The 17,522-nt window shown below is 44.2% G+C and overlaps 1 protein-coding gene across 3 annotated transcripts in view; it reads right to left on the bottom strand.

Annotated features, from left to right (window-relative positions):
- The window catches only part of STXBP1 (syntaxin binding protein 1), a 74,652-nt gene that overhangs the window by 23,000 nt on the left and 34,130 nt on the right, over window positions 1-17,522 (bottom strand). For all 3 annotated transcript variants that reach the window (XM_086684097.1, XM_086684099.1, XM_086684098.1), the window contains exons 2-9: window positions 15,155-15,204; window positions 13,456-13,537; window positions 8,611-8,687; window positions 7,676-7,754; window positions 6,388-6,491; window positions 4,287-4,435; window positions 1,809-1,893; window positions 890-1,020 (exon numbers count right to left, since the gene is read on the bottom strand). In XM_086684097.1, coding sequence (XP_086540223.1) covers window positions 890-1,020; window positions 1,809-1,893; window positions 4,287-4,435; window positions 6,388-6,491; window positions 7,676-7,754; window positions 8,611-8,687; window positions 13,456-13,537; window positions 15,155-15,204 — 757 coding nt within the window. The remainder of the gene's footprint in view (window positions 1-889; window positions 1,021-1,808; window positions 1,894-4,286; window positions 4,436-6,387; window positions 6,492-7,675; window positions 7,755-8,610; window positions 8,688-13,455; window positions 13,538-15,154; window positions 15,205-17,522) is intronic.

Below are 17,522 nucleotides of genomic sequence, written 5' to 3'. Positions count from 1 at the left end.
CTAATCAAAGGCAATGGACTTGAAGCTGTTTTAAAATCTTCAGGGTTAGCTAGTACGTGCTCAAGTTAGGTTAAAGGTGGGTTCAGAATGACTCGTAAAAGAAAAGCAAAGATCACGTTTACTCCTCCCTGGGAAGGACTGGGATACCATCTGCAAATGTGTGGTACCTAAATTTTCAGTTTTAAAATCAGCTGCCTGCAACAGGTCCTCAGCATATTTTTACATGTGAAATCACGAACATCTAAAGGAAAGCAAGAATTACAGGTACCAACGGAGAAGAAAACTGAGATTCAGTCATATTTTTAGAACCTTCATTTTGAAACCACTACCTTTATGACTAAAATATGTTACAAAATAAAGGATAAAATAAAATACATGAAAATAATACAGTCTGTTTCCAAAGAAACAAATACTCGTTTTTAGAAATTAAGTTTCGGATGACTATTACCAAGAAAAATGTTTATTATAATGAAGAAAACAGCTCTTCTACAAATAAAGGTCAGTAAGAAACTTCTGGTGACATATTTTATCATTATCATATTTCACGACCTATAATTAAGAAGTCTGAACCCTGAATAAGATATGCATCCGTTTGCATGCACAGACATAGACACACATGCGCACGCACACACACACGCGCACACCAACATATGAACACCTCCAAGCAGGCTCTGAGCTGAGGTGATGTGAGCCGTGAACTAAAGTTCTAAAGCTCTTGTTCCCCCACAAGGGGCAACAGTTCCTGGCTGCTAATGCTAAGTGGACTTGGGGAACCCACAGAAAAGCTTGCAGGCTTATTAGCAAGACTGTATCAACATACCCGCATTCCCTAGGATGAAAGAGGTGCGTTTGGTTTGTCTGCAAAGCCACACTGGGTGTGTACACTTACTTGTATACATCATTTTCAATGGGCAGCAGGTCATAACTCATAGCCTGAAAGGTCAATTCATGAAGCACGGGGGAGCTGGGGTCAAAGCCGCGGTCCAGGATCAGGAGCTGGGAGCGCGCCTTGTCTGGGCCCTGGAAGGATGGACACAGGGGAAGACTTTCACAAGCCACCCATACAACTCCAGCCTCTCCCACTGGCGTGGCTGTCCCCCCTGTAAAAGCAGCCCCAGGAAGTGAACTCTGAGATAAAACCTACTAAAATAGCACTGACTAGTCCATTTGCTGCTTGACGAGAACACCAGTCACACCATGCAAAAATCCAATGTGTCTATCTCATAATGAGCATCCTTTCAAGCAGGTCCAAAACTGTGGCTGGGCTCCAAGGTGAGCTTATGAAAGAGAGTACCATCTGGGTTCGGCTACAAATAGGGTGACCCACCATCCAGTCGGCCTGGGACCAAGGGGGTTCCCAGGGCCTGGGATTTGCAGTGATGGAACAGCTCTGTCTGGATTGCTGTGGTGGTTCTATGAATCTACACATGTGATATAATTGCACAGAACTGAAAACACGTGCAAGCAGGTGCACAAACTAGTGAAGTGGGATTAAGGGCTGGAGATGGTACGGGTGTTGATTTTCCGGTTTGGGTACTGTACTACTGAGGGGGTTACCAGGACACAGGACCTTCAGTGCTAACACTGGAAAGTCCCAGCAAACAGAAACAGGTTGGTCACCGCGGCTACACTGAGCAAAATCTCTATCATCCTGCCCAAGGGCCTGAGCATCTCCCTGGAGGCCAATGTGCAGGAACGGTGGCACCAGGCACTTTCTGTGAGCAACAGAACCAAGCTGTCCCCAGGAATGCCATATAAACACTATGGTCAATCGGCGAGAGAACCACGTGGACCAAGTCCAGACTTACCTCGCCCATTGTTGGGTCATCGGCTTTGTAGGCGTCGAGCTTGTCCTGGATTAGCTGAGCCAGCAAAGCATTGTCCTTGTATTCCCTGACAAAGGAGGAGTGACATAGGGTGAGCTGCCCGTGCACCCAACTGCTGGCACTGACTGCCTCAGGGAGGAAGGCCAAACAGTGTAAGGAGGGTCAAGGGAGACGAGCTTCACCTGAATTGTTCTTCTACACTGAGAATATAGTCATGTATTACGTATATAATTTCAAATGACAAATAAAATAAAAAGATTTGCTCAGTGCCTGGAACATAAATGATTTCCTAATTCCTTAAAAACAACAACAACAACAACTAGGGGTGTCCAGGTGGCTCAGTCGGTTAAGAGTCGGACTTTTTTTTTTTTTCTTTTATCTTTATTTATTTTTGAGACAGAGAGAGACAGAGTGAGAGCAGGGAAGGGACAGAGAGAGAGAGGGAGACACAGAATCTGAAGCAGGCTCCAGTCTCTGATCTGTCAGCACAGAACCTGATGCGGGGTCGAACTCACAAACCATGAGATCATGACCTGAGCTGAAGTCCATCGCTTAACCACATGAGCCACCCAGGCACCCCTAAGCGTCAGACTCTTGATTTCAGCTCACGCTGGGCTTCGTGCTGACAGAGTGGAGCCTCCTTGGGATTCTCTCTCCTCTCTCTGCTCCTTCCCTACTCACTTGCTCACTCTCAAAATAAATAAACCTAAAAAAAAAAAAAACAACTATCTAGATGAAAACAGAAGTAATCTTTCCAACTGGCTTCAGAAAAATGACCACCTTTCAACAGAGGGTACCGGCCATCCACCATTTTCCCGTGATCAGCCTGTCCGAGCCTGACCCACCTGATTCTCTCACTTCCCACAATTCAAATTTCCTTTGATCTTGTTTTGTTTTGTTGCAGGGGATACATATTTTTTAAGTTTATTTATTTTAAGAGAGAGAGAACACAAGCAAGGGAGGGGCACAGAGAGAGGGAGAGAGAGAATCCCAAGCAGGCTCTGTACTGACAGCACAGAGCCCGACAGGGAGGGTCAAACCCACGAACTGTGAGATCATGACCTAAGCTGAAATCAAGAGTCTGGTGCTTAACTGACAGAGCCACCAGGCGCCTCTGCTGGCGGAGCCAGAAAGGTACAAGTGAGACCCTGTGGGCCTTTCCCCTTGGCCAGGCCTGACAGCACTTCCTGGGGCCCCTCCCGATTGTACAGAGTGTGGCTGCTGCCACCTGGCCAGGCGCAGCACTAAAGCAGCTCTGTTCCCAGCCCCATTCCTCCCAAATGAACCCCAAGCTCCCCTTACCCTGTCAGAAGCTATGGCCTAGCCCCCCATTTCTAAACTTCCACAGGCTTTTGTCAGGAAACATCAAGAATAGAGGGAGGTATTCTTCCATGGCTGCACATTCCAGCAGACAAGGAGGCAGGCAGGACAGGGGGCCATGCTGATCCTCAGCACTGCCTGTTCAGGCCCCCCACTCCTCCTACAGTGGCCACCCCTTCTGGGTCTCCTTGCCTGACTGCTGCTCTCACTCCCACAGCACTGCACTCGCTCCCCTGTGCAAATCCCCCAAAGGTTCCCAGGGAGAACCACTGACCTACACAATCCCAAACCTGGCATCCGGGGCCTCTAGGAGCGGCTTCATCTTGCCCCACTGCCCTACACAGACACTGTGCCAGACTGCCAACCCTCCTCAAACTCATCCTTTGTTTTCCCAACGCCAAACATTTGCACATTCCAATGGCAAGGGCCAACTGTCTACACAAAATGCCCTGTACTCCTCATTGGTCTAATGGAATCTGAACCTGCCCTTCAAGACCTAGCCTAAATGTCACCTCTGGTCTCTCAGCTCAAAGGCTCTCCCCACTTGGGATGCCCTAGCCCTCAGCTTATACTGCCCTCAAGCACTGGTCTTGCAGGGCCGTAGTTTGGGTGTGCACAGCTTACATACACACGTGTTAGTAAGCATGCTACCTACCCTTCCAGATCAGGGCTCCTAAGGACAGGGACTGTGTCTTCAGGATAAGTACACAGCAGGTAAGTAATACGTGAATGACTTTATAGAATCTGGGGAATATGTCCTTTGGAGAACTGTCCTTGTATTTTATCTTACTCTGGGACACCTTCTGCAAAGATAGTGTTTGTTTTTAAAGGTTGGAAAGAGCTAAAAAAAAAAACAAAAAACAAAAAAACCCCACAGGAAACCTGGGTTGTGGTTACATAGGGGTTCAAATTTAGCTATTAAGTAACTGAATATATATATTTCATGACCTTTTCTGTATGCACTATATTTCACAATAAAATTTAGAGAATATCAAAAACGTTGGAAGAATTATAAATGCAAGAACACTCAAATCTTAACCCTCTTAGGACAACTGCCAGAGGAATCTCAAGGCAAAAGGAAGCTCCTCGCCCAGTGGACACACGAGAGGCCACTGAAGGCAGACTGGCCCGCTGCCTTACCCCCGATACCGCACAGCCGGGTACTCCTTCAGGGTGGCACACAGTGTTGCAATCTGCTCTGCCAGGCGCTCCAGTATTGGGTTCTTCATCTGAGCCTTGTGGGGACTATAGAAGCTCTGGAAAGAGTCAGCAGAGTCCAAGGAATACACCTGAAAAGGAAAAGAAATAAGGGAAAAAAATATACATATATATATATATATATATATATATATATATATATATATATATACACACATATATATATATCATGTTAGCGTGCAAAATGGTGAGCTCTCGGGAGTTTTCTCCAACCTTGGTAGTGAGTCTGTAGAACATGTTTTCATTTATTCTACAAATATGTGCTGGGTGTCTGCTGCAGACCAGGCACTGTGCTAAACACTTGGGAACTATCGGTGACCAAAACATGACTGTCCTCAAGGAGTTTGCAATCTTACAGGAGAAGGCACACAATAAACAATAAACATAATGACAAGTAAATTACATGATATGTGAGAAACTGGTAAGTGTGTGAGAACACAACTCAGCAGGGGAAGAAGTCCTGGGGGACTGGACAGGGAGGACACCAGGCCTCCTTGAAAAGGTGATGTAGGAGCAAGGGCTTAAAGGAGGTGAGGACCAGTAGGGGGCTTTCACATGGAAGGAACGGCTAATGCCAAGGCTCTGCGGCAGGCATGTCCCCAGACTGTCTGATGAACAATGAGGCTAGAAGAACAGGAGAGGAGGGTAGTGTAAGCCCTCATAGGCCATTGTAAGTTTTTATAAAATAAGGGACAAGCTGGAAATTATCTGTGACTGTGGGCAAATAAGGATTTTTATGGATTGAATAATTTCCTATCCTTATAATAAATATGTTGTATTTTTCTTCTTATTCTAGAAGTTTAACATCGCCTCTTAAATTACCTAGCTTATCAGCTATCAGTATTTTCTCAAAGTCTCACTTATATAAACTACCCTGATCTTCTACAAAACCTGAGGTTAAAAACAAATTTATCACTTTTTAAAAATACATGAAATGTAATATTGGTTGAATACACTCTCTGTGTGAGCCCAATCCAGGTGGGCTCATACAGAGAAAAAAAAATTCCTGCCTTCAAGCTAGGAACAGGCTTTATGTCAAGCACTAAGGGAAAGACACTGTCTTTAAACGTTCATGCTATACTGGGGCGCCTGGGTGGCTCAGTCGGTTAAGAGACCAATTCTTGATCTCGGCTCTCACAGCTTGTGAGTCTGAGTCCCCGTGTCCGGCTCTGCACTGACAGCACAGAGCCTGCGTGGGATTCTCTCTTCCTCTCTCTAACCCAGTCCCCGCCGCCCATCAAAATAAATAAACTTTAAAAAAAAAAAAAGTTCACACTGAATGTTTTCCATCCCTCCTTACTTAAGAATAGGTCACTCTCTGGTGTCTAGAAGCTGATCTATAAAGATGCAATACGCCAGTCATCTTTTACCTTTTGCAAAATGCCTAGGAGTCCTGTTATTTTTGCTTCTTGTTTGCCGGGAGAAGACACGTTAACCAATCTTGCAAAACCAGCATAAAAATTTTGTATACTCTCTCACAATCAGCTTCACCTTTTCTAGCTTAACAATTTTCCCAAGGGGAGGGGTTTGTGGCGGCGCTCTGGCATCTGAAGTGTTAACAGCCAATGACGAAGGCTACCATCTGCTCCTCCAGCAGAGTGTGAGCGGAGGTTATCTCTGCAAAAACCAGTCTCCTGTGCAGCAGATAGGTGGTGTCTGATCCCTTCCCCTGCTCTCCTTCCCTGCTCATTTTGGACTGGCTACCTTTTGGTTATTCAAGGAGTCAGCCAGCAGGAGTGAACGCTGCGAGCAAGGATGAAATGCATACAAAGAAAGGTGTGAGGGCTGACCAAAAAAAAAAGTCAGAAATAACCGGAGAGTAAGATGAGGGTATCGGGCAGACCCCTGAGGAACTCTGCTTCCATTCCATCAACATCCACTTATGCACGTCATTCGGCAATTCTGAATACACAGTCTTCCTCCCCACCTCTCCTCACTACACATACCCCTCTCAGGATTTGCCAGGGTTCCTGATTGAGCAGCGAGGATCCAGATTTTCCATGCACACCCCACTCAGCCTCACCTGGGACTCATAGGGGAGAAATGCAATGTTGATTTCCGTCAGAGTCTTGATGACTTTGGCTGCTCGTGATTTCACCAGCTCATTAAACAGGGCATCTGGACAAGCTGCAAGAATATGACAAAAGACAGCAGGCTTTCCTGTCCGCTTGCTGCTTCATTTCAGCAGTTGCACACGTCTGGTGGGGTTTTTATTTTATTAGGATTTCAAGAAGGCAACTGGAACGTTCGTCCCATCTTAAGATATCCACTAACTATAAGGTATAAAGGGAATGTAAAGCCACCTAAAAGGCCCTCCACATATAACAGAGAAACAAATGGCAATAAGATTGAGATTTGAGAGCTAATAAACTACTTTCTGATATCAGGGAAAGGAAAAAAACCCCATAAGAGATTAAGAAGGGGATAAGAAAAGGGCCTATGATACGAACAAACACCACACATCTGACATGTTAATGAAAAATATAAGGAAGAAAATTGAAACCGGCGGGAAAGGCAGGACAGGCAGTTCTCCTGGACCCTTGAAGGAACTCAGCCGCACACGAGACCCACCTGTGGGGAAACCAGGACTGCCAAGGGCTCTCCCGAGCCAAACATATGGCTTCGGATTCCCAGAAATGCTTTTTTGGTTTATTATTACTAATGTCACGTTCCTGCTCTGTTTTTCACCCGAATTCAGATAGTAAACAATTATTCTTTGTAAGAACCCTTCCTCCTTTCCTCAGTGGCGAGTTCTGTGGGACTTTCCCTAAAGAGAGGTACGGAGGGTGCACTGTTGTTGCTGAACTCATTAGCTAGCCAGCTCAGCCACCCCTCTCTTTGCTATTAACAAAGAGTGACCAAGACGCTTCTGCATGAGGCTCCCTGTGCAAAAAACCTCCACAAAGTAAGAAAATGAATCCCAGGATGATGACGCAGGTTCTGCCTGCTACAATCACCACTGGATTGGACTATCTTTGTAGCTGAAAACCTGATGGAAATACACTACAGTTTACGGTGATATCTGGAAGTCTATACAGTGAAACATCAAAGCTAGCATTGGACATTTCTTCTCAGCACTCAGCCCTCTAGTCCTTAGAAGAGGTGCTATTTTTCATCAGGAAGGACGGCATGACTGAGTAGGTTTGTATTTGCGTGTGTTTATTTTTCTCTCTTAGGCAATTTATCTTCTGAAGAGAAAATAAAAGATCAGGAGAAACATAGCAAGAACCATTTCTTCCCTATTGACCAGCCTTGCTGTGCAGAGACGCTAACCTGGAAGGACAGGGGTGGGAACTGCCAGCCCTACTTACAGTCAGTGAAGAAGACGTGAGCAGCCCGGTACTTAGCGGTCGGTGGGTCCTTAAAGTCACTGATGAGAGAGTGGACAGACTGTAGAGGGGGGAGAAAAGGAAGGAACTGAATCCAATTCTGCCAGCAAATGTGGACCTATATCTGAACTGGGTTAAATCCAAGCTGCCTGGACAAAACAGCAGGGGATTTTTTTAATGTAGAATTCATGTTTGGCCATAACAGAATTCTGAAGCCTTAAAAGTAGGACTGTTTCAGAGTTTAGATGAACAAAATCCTCCTTAGCTCATTCCAGAAGACCGCATCAGTTCTTTGGAGCCACTATAACTTGGGTTCCTGAGAAGATATTCACAAAAGAGGAAAGTGGTCAAAAACCTTCCAGGAAACTCACATTGATGAAGTGCTGGCAATTTAGTTGCATCTGCAAAAACTCAGCTGTAAGCCAGTTTTCAAAAGTGAAAAGAAAGGAATGGAAAACTGGCAGGAATTTGTACAGATTAAGAGACCTAAGGCAACTATCAAACAAAAGCAAGGAGGTGAATCTTGTCTGGACACCGGTTTGAACCAATCCCCCCTAAAATGATAAGACAGGTCAATTTTGCCATAACCTGGATACTGACAAAACAGACCCAAAATTATAGAATGCCAGAGTTGCAGAGGTGAGTCACTACTCAAGACACAGAGGGTCTCCTCCCCGGAGAGGGAGTGCATGAGGGGGAAACTGGAGAGACCCGGACCCAGCCTTCTGGACAGCAGCTGTGTTTGAGAGAGCTTAATGCACCCCGACTGCACACTGTACCCCTCCTTCCGTGTCTGTGGACTGAACGCTTAATCAGAGCAGTGTGTTAAATGCGCGCTTAACCTAGAAATGTCAGATGCTCTGCACCAAGCCAGCACGTGCAACCTTAGCCAAAGCTCTTCTGGGGGCGGGACTTACCTTCTCAGATGGAGTGATGAGATACACAGCCTCCAGGCTGGGCAGCGGCTCTCTGCGCTTGTTGATGTCTTCCACAACTAGACAACAAACAGCAGCCCACAGTCAGTAAGAAAACATAAGTGGTGACCATAAAACTAGAAACAATCTAGACAGGCCACCTTCAGACTGCTGCAGGTAAAAAGCTATGGGGTGTGGGGTGGGAATCATTTGCCCCTTCCCTGCAGGGACCACATTCCACGGTCTCACAAGGCTCGAGATGTTAGAAAACCTGGAATTTTATCACACTAAGTATCTCCCATTTCAGTTTAAGTAACGTCTTTGATCTCTTGATTAAAAATGGAAAATCCTTGGGGCGCCTGGGTGGCTCAGTAGTCGGGTAAGCGTCCAACTTCAGCTCAGGTCATGATCTCGTGATCTGTGAGTTTGAGCACTGCATTAGGCTCTGTGCTGACAGCTCGGGGCCTGGAGCCTGCTCCAGAGTCTGTGTCTCCTTCCCTCTCTGTCCCTCCCCTGCTCGTGCTGTGTCTCTTTCTGTCTCTCAAAAATGAATAAATGTTTGGGGTGCCTGGATGGCTTAGTCGGTTAAGTGACCTGACTTCGGTTCAGGTCATGATCTCACTGCTTGTGAGTTTGAGCCCTGCATCAGGATCTGGGCCAACAGCTCAGAGCCTGGAGCCCACCTCGATTCTATGTCTCCCTCTCTTTCTGCCCCTCCCCCGCTCATTCTCTCTCTCCCTCTCTCTCAAATAAACATAAAAAAATTCATTAAAAAAATGAATAAATGTTAAATTTTTTTTTTTTTATTAAAAAAATTTTTTTAGGGGGTGCCTAGGTGGTTCAGTTGGTTAAGCCTCTGACTTCAGCTCAGGCCATGATCTCACAGTTTGTGGGTTCGAGCCCCGCTTCAGGCTCTGTGCTGGTAGCTCAGAACCTGGAGCCTGCTTTGGATTCTGTGTCTCCCTCCCTCTCTGCCGTTCCCTGACTTGTGCTCTCTCTCAAAAATAAATAAACATTAAAAAAAATTTTTTTTTTTAATTTTTAATGGAAAATCCTACCTCATTCTGCCTCTTCATTTTTTTTTTCTCATCTGTCCTAAATAATCCCAATTCCTTTAGAATTTCCAGGTTGAGTTTATCAACAATTGGGTAGCTTCCATCATTTTCTTTTGTATATCGCATGAAGATATTCTAAACATGCTGTCTAGGGGCGCCTGGGTGGCGCAGTCGGTTAAGCGTCCGACTTCAGCCAGGTCACGATCTCGCGGTCTGTGAGTTCGAGCCCCGCATCAGGCTCTGGGCTGATGGCTCAGAGCCTGGAGCCTGTTTCCGATTCTGTGTCTCCCTCTCTCTCTGCCCCTCCCCCGTTCATGCTCTGTCTCTCTCTGTCCCAAAAATAAATAAACGTTTGGAAAAAAAAAAAAAAATTTAAAAAAATAAATAAATAAATAAACATGCCGTCTACATACTACTGTGCTTCTCAAAGGTTAAATATTATATTTTGTTAAACCATGGGCATTTGGTTTGTTTCTTTTATTTATATCAGCTACTTCACCTGGAAAGAAGAGCTTCTGGGATAATCCTCATCTTACCAGCCACCTGATAAAGCTTAAGACGTGCCACCTCACTGTACTGTCTTCTAGCGAAGAGAGAACGTCACAATCACTTGGTGCTATCTTCCCATGCAGATGGTTTAAGCAAATCAAAGCATCACTGTAGGATGATACCTTGTAACATTTATAAAGACTTTTCAAATACTGTGATCATCCAAAGATATTTGAACATCCAAATGATGTCCAAATACCAAAATCCTTCAACCATCGACTTTACCAGTGGCTGTAGATTTCTGAATTTCATAGGCCCATAATACTTCACCCCCAGACGTTTTGGGGGTTCAGTGCAGGACTGCTAACTTTTCAATTCTGCCAAGTAAGGACCTTTTTTAGAACCCACGTTTGAGGGTAGGGAAAAGTCTGTGTGCAGTAGGGAGAGAGCTGAACCCTCATCTACCACAGGAAGCCAACAGATAACATCCACCATCGATGAATCCGAAGATAACAGTGTAGGTTTCCATCTAGAAATATCAAAAGAATAACCAGAAGAAAGAGTAGACCCTGAGGGAGAAGAGAGTGGGGCAGGGTGCTGCTGCTTGTTCATTAGAAGCTCCTTAGCTCCATTTGGCTTTTTCTCCCCTTAACTTTCGCTTCAGTAGAGAAAAAAATAGCTTTAAAAATTCAATGAAGAAAATAACTTTGGGGTGCCTGGGTGGCTCAATTAGTTAAGCATCTCACTTTGGCTCAGGTCATGATCTTGTGTGAGTTCAAGCCCTGCATCGGGCTCTGTGCTGACAGCTCAGAGCCTGGAGCCTGCTTCGGATTCTGCCTCCCTCTCCCTCTGCCCCTCCCTCTCTTGTGCTATGTCTCTGTCTCTCAAAAATAAACATTAAAAAAATTAAAAAAAAAATAACTTTGCAAGCTCAAAACAGGGGCAATGCCTGGTCTTAGATCACTGAATGACAAAAAGTCACATTAAAAGCTATGTATTCTCATTTATAGGACTATGTTTCTGATGACAGATTACCTGGATTTGGAAAAAGTTTTTAAAAATGAAGGACTCACAAGGTGTGATTATACTTCCCCAAATTATTACGTTAGGTATGCATATGTATATATTTCACTTACATTTAATCAATAAGAAAGTCCACAATATATTATTACCATAATTTCACAATTTGAAAATATTTTAACACCAAATAATAGGAACAACATAATCTTAGAATAAAGGACAAACCTTTGAATGAAATTCATTTAGCTTAACGAAATCTCAACCCTTTTAGTTTTTCCTCCCGTAATTGTGATTTGGTAATAATTTTGACAAAGACCAGCAACAGTCTGTGAGCCACACATCTCCAAGGAAAAAAACTAGGAAATGCATTGAAACAGATGTATTATTAAAACAGGTGTGTTCCATCCAACATTTTTTTTTTTACAGGAAAAACAAGTTAACTTCCTTGTTTGAAACAATAGCTCGGAAGAGAATGCTTTTCAATCAATGCTGTTTCAAAGATTAAAACCATGATCCCTCTTGGAGTGCCTCGGTGGCTCAGTCAGTTAAGTGTCCGACTTTAGCTCAGGTCATGATCTCGCAGTTCGTGGGTTCGAGCCCTGCATCGGGCTCTGTCCAGCTCAGAGCCTGGAGCCTGCTTCAGATTCTGTGTCTCCCTCTCTCTCTGCCCCTGCCCTGCTTACACTCTGTCTCTCTCTCTCCCCTTCAAAACTAAATAAACATTAGGGGCGCCCGGGTGGCTCAGTCGGTTGGGCGTCCGACTTCCGCTCAGGTCATGATCTCGCAGCTCATGAGTTTGAGCTGGGCTCTGTGCTGACAGCTTGGAGCCTGGAGCCTGCTTCAGATTCTGTGTCTCCCTCTCTCTGCTCCTCCCCCACTCTTTTTCTCTGTCTCAAAAATAAACATTAAATAAATAAATAAACATTAAAAAAAATTTTTTTAAAGCCTATTTGTTGTGAAACTGTAACACACATTCCAAAGAGTGAATAAAACATAAACATACAAATAATTACAGGCACCTCCGTGGGTCACCACTCTGTGGGTGAGGTACCTGGGTGCCTCAGTGGGTTAAGTAACGGACTCTTGATTTTGGCTAAGGTCATGATCTCGTGGTTAGTGGCTTCGAGCCCCGAATCGGGCTCCATGCTGACAGTGCTGAAACTGTTTGGAATTCTCTTCCTCCCTCTCTCTCTGCCCCTCCTGTGCACTCTGTCTCTCTCTCTCAACATAAATAAGCCAACTTAAAACAAAAAAAAGTAAAGGCCTGCCTAAGCGTCACCTCAGTTAGGAAACAGAACTGGCCAGCACTCACAGAAATGCACTTGCTACGTGCTCACTCCCCTCCTTCCAAAGGGAAGCACCATCCTGACTTGAATGTGACCATGTCTCTTCATGGTTTTACCATGTACACTGCATTTCGAAACAGCATAGCTTAGTTCTGCCTAGTTTTGAACTTTATGTAAATTGAAGCACACTGTAAATATTGTTTCTTCCGCTCAACATTACTTACTAGATCTATGCATGTGCTTGTGAGCAGTCAGAGTTCATTCATTCTCGTTGCTATACAGTATTCTGCTATGTGGCTATACCATAACTTATTTAACCAGCCTACTCTTCACGGGTGTTTTAGCTGTTTCCAATCTGGGGCTATGTTAACAATGCTCTGTGAACATCCGTGCACGTGCATTCTGGGCACACAAGCCTGAGGTTGTCGAGGACACACGTCTAACCATCTGGCTTGCAGAGCACACGCACTTCAATTCTACTAGACACTGTCTGTGTTTTTCAAAGTAACTGCATCAGTGGACACCCCGTCATATAGGAGTTCCTATTTTTCTACATCTTATCTGTCACTTAGAAGTATCAGAATTTTAATATTCCAATCTGATGAGTGTATAGCAAGATCTCATTCTGCTTTTAACCAACTAATGTGGGCGGGCAATTTCTCATGTATTTATTGGCCATTTGGATTTCTTCCGTTAGGTGCCTGTTTGGGTCTTTTGTGCATTGTTTCCATTGGTGGCCTGCCTTTTCCCCCCTTGATTTAACCTTCCTTTTGGCATCCTTTACCGGATATTTAATGATCATCTAGTACTGCATCCGCTGCTAGGAATTTAGTGATGAACAAGAAAGCCTTGGGTCTCTCTCAAGAATTTGCAGTCTTACTACGCATGTTGTTGGAAGAATCTGAAGTCAAGTGAGATAATAACAAACAGGGAGGAGGAAAGCTTGCCGCAAGGAGAAGGCCTGACCGTCACTCAAGGACAGAAAGAGCTGCACTCACTTGTTATCCCCTCGGTCATGATGTCTGTCATCTTACAGCAGGAGGACAACATCCTCATGCTCAGCTGATCGACCACCAGCACCTGGAAGCAGAAAGAACAGCTTACAGCCTACATGGGACCTGCTACGATTCTCTCATCAGCTTACGATGTCAGACTTCAAAAAGCGCCCCAGAAATACAGAATATTAAGTTATAAATATTTCTGATGGGCCAGAAGTTTGCTGAGATACATGCTAGCTTTTATCTCCCACACCACACCCAGACCTAACCTTCTAGGAGTTAGAGTTTGTTCTCGGTAACTTGACTTAATTGTATCAACTTAAAAAAATTAAGGTTTTTCCATGATAAAGAAAATGACTACTCACAGAAAAGCAAGAAAGCAGGCAAGAAAGAATGACTCATCTACAGCACCCACACTCAGAGAAACCTGTATTGGAGATTATTTTTTTACAAGGAGAAGGAACACCCGTGCTACATAAATGGCATGGAAGGTGAGGCCTTTGTTGTCAACATCATTAGGATGTACCGGCAGGGGTGCTGTCTGGGAGCATACTCTACCTCAGTCCACACTGGGAAAACGAGAACATACCAGGCTTGGTCTGAAAGCTTCATCCCTGCAATTCGTCAGCTAACTTCCTATCTCCATTCAGCCCACAGTTGAAAGAAGAAGCTGGGATCTAAAATAAGGCTACTTCTCTTCCTCTTTAATGATACAAACTGAGGTAACAGGAGCCAGACACAATGTGGAGCGGAAAGCTCTAAGAACCAATTAGTTTTCACTTTGAGTCAACTTTCTCAAGATCAAAGTTCACCCGTCCGTAAATCTATTCCTGATGGGAAGGGTAAGAGAGAAAGAGGACATGTATAAAGAGTTCCTGCCAGATGGCCTCCACCCTGGGTGATAAGGATGAGATGTGCTGGCTGAAACAGAATCTCACAGGGCTGAAGAGGAGACCAAAATCCTTCTGTACCAAGCAGCTCTGTCGTTCCTGGACCAAGTGAACTTGAAAATGTGTGGGCTCCTGACTGTGGGACAACTTAGGGGCAAGAATGATTGGCATAAATCCTCCAAAGACACACAGGGAAATTCAAGTAAAACTGCATGTTCCCCTGGCCAGCATAATGCCCAATCTCAGACAACCAAGGGACTTTCAGAACGGAGCACAGCACACTTTCCCACTTGAATCACCCACTCCGGTAACTGAGGATGTAATCAATCTGACTGGCTTAAGCATTTGCCTCCAGCGTTTCTCTCACTGTTCTACGAATAAACAAGCTTCCTTTTTTGGTCTTATGTAGTTACAGATAAGTGGGGATGGACCAGTTGCCTGGGCTCCATGGAGATGCTTCAGGGCCACCAGAGGGGCTTCCTTCTTTCTCACCCATAGCAAGTAGAATAATTTCACCTTCTTCTGCTTTATAGAAGGGGTGCTGGGTTAAGATTTTGTTTGAATAAAAGAACTCCTCTGGTAAGTGTCCCACCAGGTGATCTTTAAGAGAAGCTTATGGCCAGATTCCTTAACCAGGACTACATAATAATGAGGCACAGTGGATCACCTTTTTCTGTACTCTCTGGACACAGCAAAGTCTTTGATTTCCTACTTATATACCTTTCCTCCAACTCCACTTTCTTAAACCTTCACCATTCTTCTATATTCACATGAATGTCAAGGCCATTAATTGTGCTTCTTCTACTTACCTTCCACTCCCCCTTCTTCTTTACCTTCTTTATCACATCATGCATGATCTCTAAAAAAGGAGAGAGGAAAAAAACAAAGTAAGGAAGGAAGCAGGGAAGGAGGGAGGAAAACTTAAAGTAATGTCAAGGACTTTCAACAACTGCCTATTACGTTAGACTAGGTCATTTCTCCCCAGCAGGCTTTGTTTTCTTTGTCATGCAATTCAACCAATCTGCTTACTGAGCCATAATCAAATTACCACAAACTGTTCCTGTTCCTTTATTCTTAATTTTTTTTTTTTTCTTAAGTAAGCTCAAGGCCCAACATGGGGCTGGAATTCACGACTCTGAGATCAAGAGTCACATGCTCTACTGACTGAGCCAGTCAGGCACCTGTCTTCCTGTTCCTTTAATTTGGCAGTTCTCAAACTTTTTGGTTTCAGGACTTTACACTCTTAAAAATTTAGGACTCCAAAGAGTGTTTGTTAGGTAAATATCAATAGATGTTTACCATATTAGAAATTAAACTGAGGGGCACCTGGGTGGCTTAGTTGGTTAAGCATCTGACTCAGTTATGGCTCAAGTCATGACCTCGAGTTTCATGGGTTCAAGCCTGACACTGGACTCTGCGCCGACAATGCGGAGCCTGCTTGGGATTCTCTGTCTCTCCACCCCTCTCCCGCTTGTACTAAGAAATAAACTTAAAAAAAAAAAAAAAGAAAAAAAGAAATTAAGCTGAGAAATTTTTTAAGTATCCACTAATTCATTTAAAATAACATTGGGGCACCTGGGTGGCGCAGTCGGTTAAGCGTCCGACTTCAGCCAGGTCACGATCTCGCAGTCCGTGACTTCGAGCCCCGCGTCAGGCTCTGGGCTGATGGCTCAGAGCCTGGAGCCTGTTTCCGATTCTGTGTCTCCCTCTCTCTCTGCCCCTCCCCCGTTCATGCTCTGTCTCTCTCTGTCCCAAAAATAAATAAACGTTGAAAAAAAAATTAAAAAAAAAAAAAATAACAAGAGGGGTGGGGTGCCTGGGTGGCTCGTAATCATCCAACTTGGGGATTTAAGTCATGATCTCATGGCTCATGAGTTCGAGCCCCGCACTGGACTCTGTGCTGACAGCTCAGAGCCCGGAGCCTGCTTCGAATTCTGTGTCTCCTTCTCTCTCTGCCCCTCCCCTGCTCATGCTCTGTCTCTCTTTCAAAAGTAAATAAACATTAAAAAATAAAATAAAATAAAATATGGGGCGCCTGGGTGGCTCAGTTGGTTAAGCGTCGGACTTCAGCTCATGTTGTGATCTCACAGTTTGTGAATTTGAGCCCTGCGTCGGGCTCTGTGCTAACGGCTTGGAGCCTGGAGCCTGCTTTGGATTCTGTGTCTCCTTCTTTCTCTGCCCCTCCCCGACTTGTGCTCTGTCTCTGTCTCTCAAAAATAAATAAATGTAAAAAAAAATAAAAATAATAAAATAAAATAACAAAAGGGGTGCCTGGCTGGCTCAGTCAGTAGAGCACGCTGACTCCTGATCTCCAGGTCATGAGTTCAAGCCCCATGTTGGGTATAGAGCTTACTTTAAACAAACAAACAAAACCATTATATGTTAACAGAGATAGCATTTTAATTAAATGTAACTAGACTGTCTAAAATAAAACAATTTTTAGTGAGAATATTGGTGGGGTTTTTTTGGGTTGTTTTTTTTTTTTACATTTTCACAATTCTCTTTAATGTCTGGCTTCCTAAAAAAACAACTGGGTTCTCCTACCTGCTTCTGCAATCTGTTATGGAGCATACAGCATATGGAAAACTACTGTATACTTGCGAGAGAGTAACAGGGAAGGCAAATAACATCTTAGTCTTATTATGAAGACAGCTTTGCTCAAGGACTCCCCACCAGATCTCAGGTTTGAGAACCACTGCCTTAAATGAAGTAGTTAAGAGGCTATGACAATCCCTCGGGCCACATGAGCCTCCCCTCAAGCTCCAAAAACAGATATGAAAGGCAGTTGTGATGACTTTCTAACCCTGAGTACATCCGTGGGATGCCCCCAACCAAAATCACCATTTCGATAAGCCACAGTTCCTATAAATGCCACACCACACACAGGTCTACCCAGCCATGGAGTCTTCACAGCAAATACCACTTTCGTCATTCTTTCTAAATCCAGGTAATACACAGGCCTGGAAGGACTCAAAGGTGAGCAGTTGTCACCAATAAGCATGTTTCAAACATTTAGGTCATTCTCTAGAGCACAATGGTTCTGAATTCTGCTTTTTATGATCTTCAATAGTCTGATTTATCATAAAAGTTTCCTAAAATCTTTAAAAACTTTTTACTTGATTATAAAAAGCCACACACAAAAATGAACTATTGGGACCTCATTAAAACAAAAAGCTT

This window comes from Puma concolor, chromosome D4, assembly GCF_028749965.1.
Source record: "Puma concolor isolate L17-30 chromosome D4, mPumCon1.1.hap2, whole genome shotgun sequence".
Lineage (NCBI taxonomy): Eukaryota > Metazoa > Chordata > Mammalia > Carnivora > Felidae > Puma > Puma concolor.
Note: the sequence above shows the minus strand (reverse complement) of the source record. Positions and strands in the feature narration are given on the sequence as shown.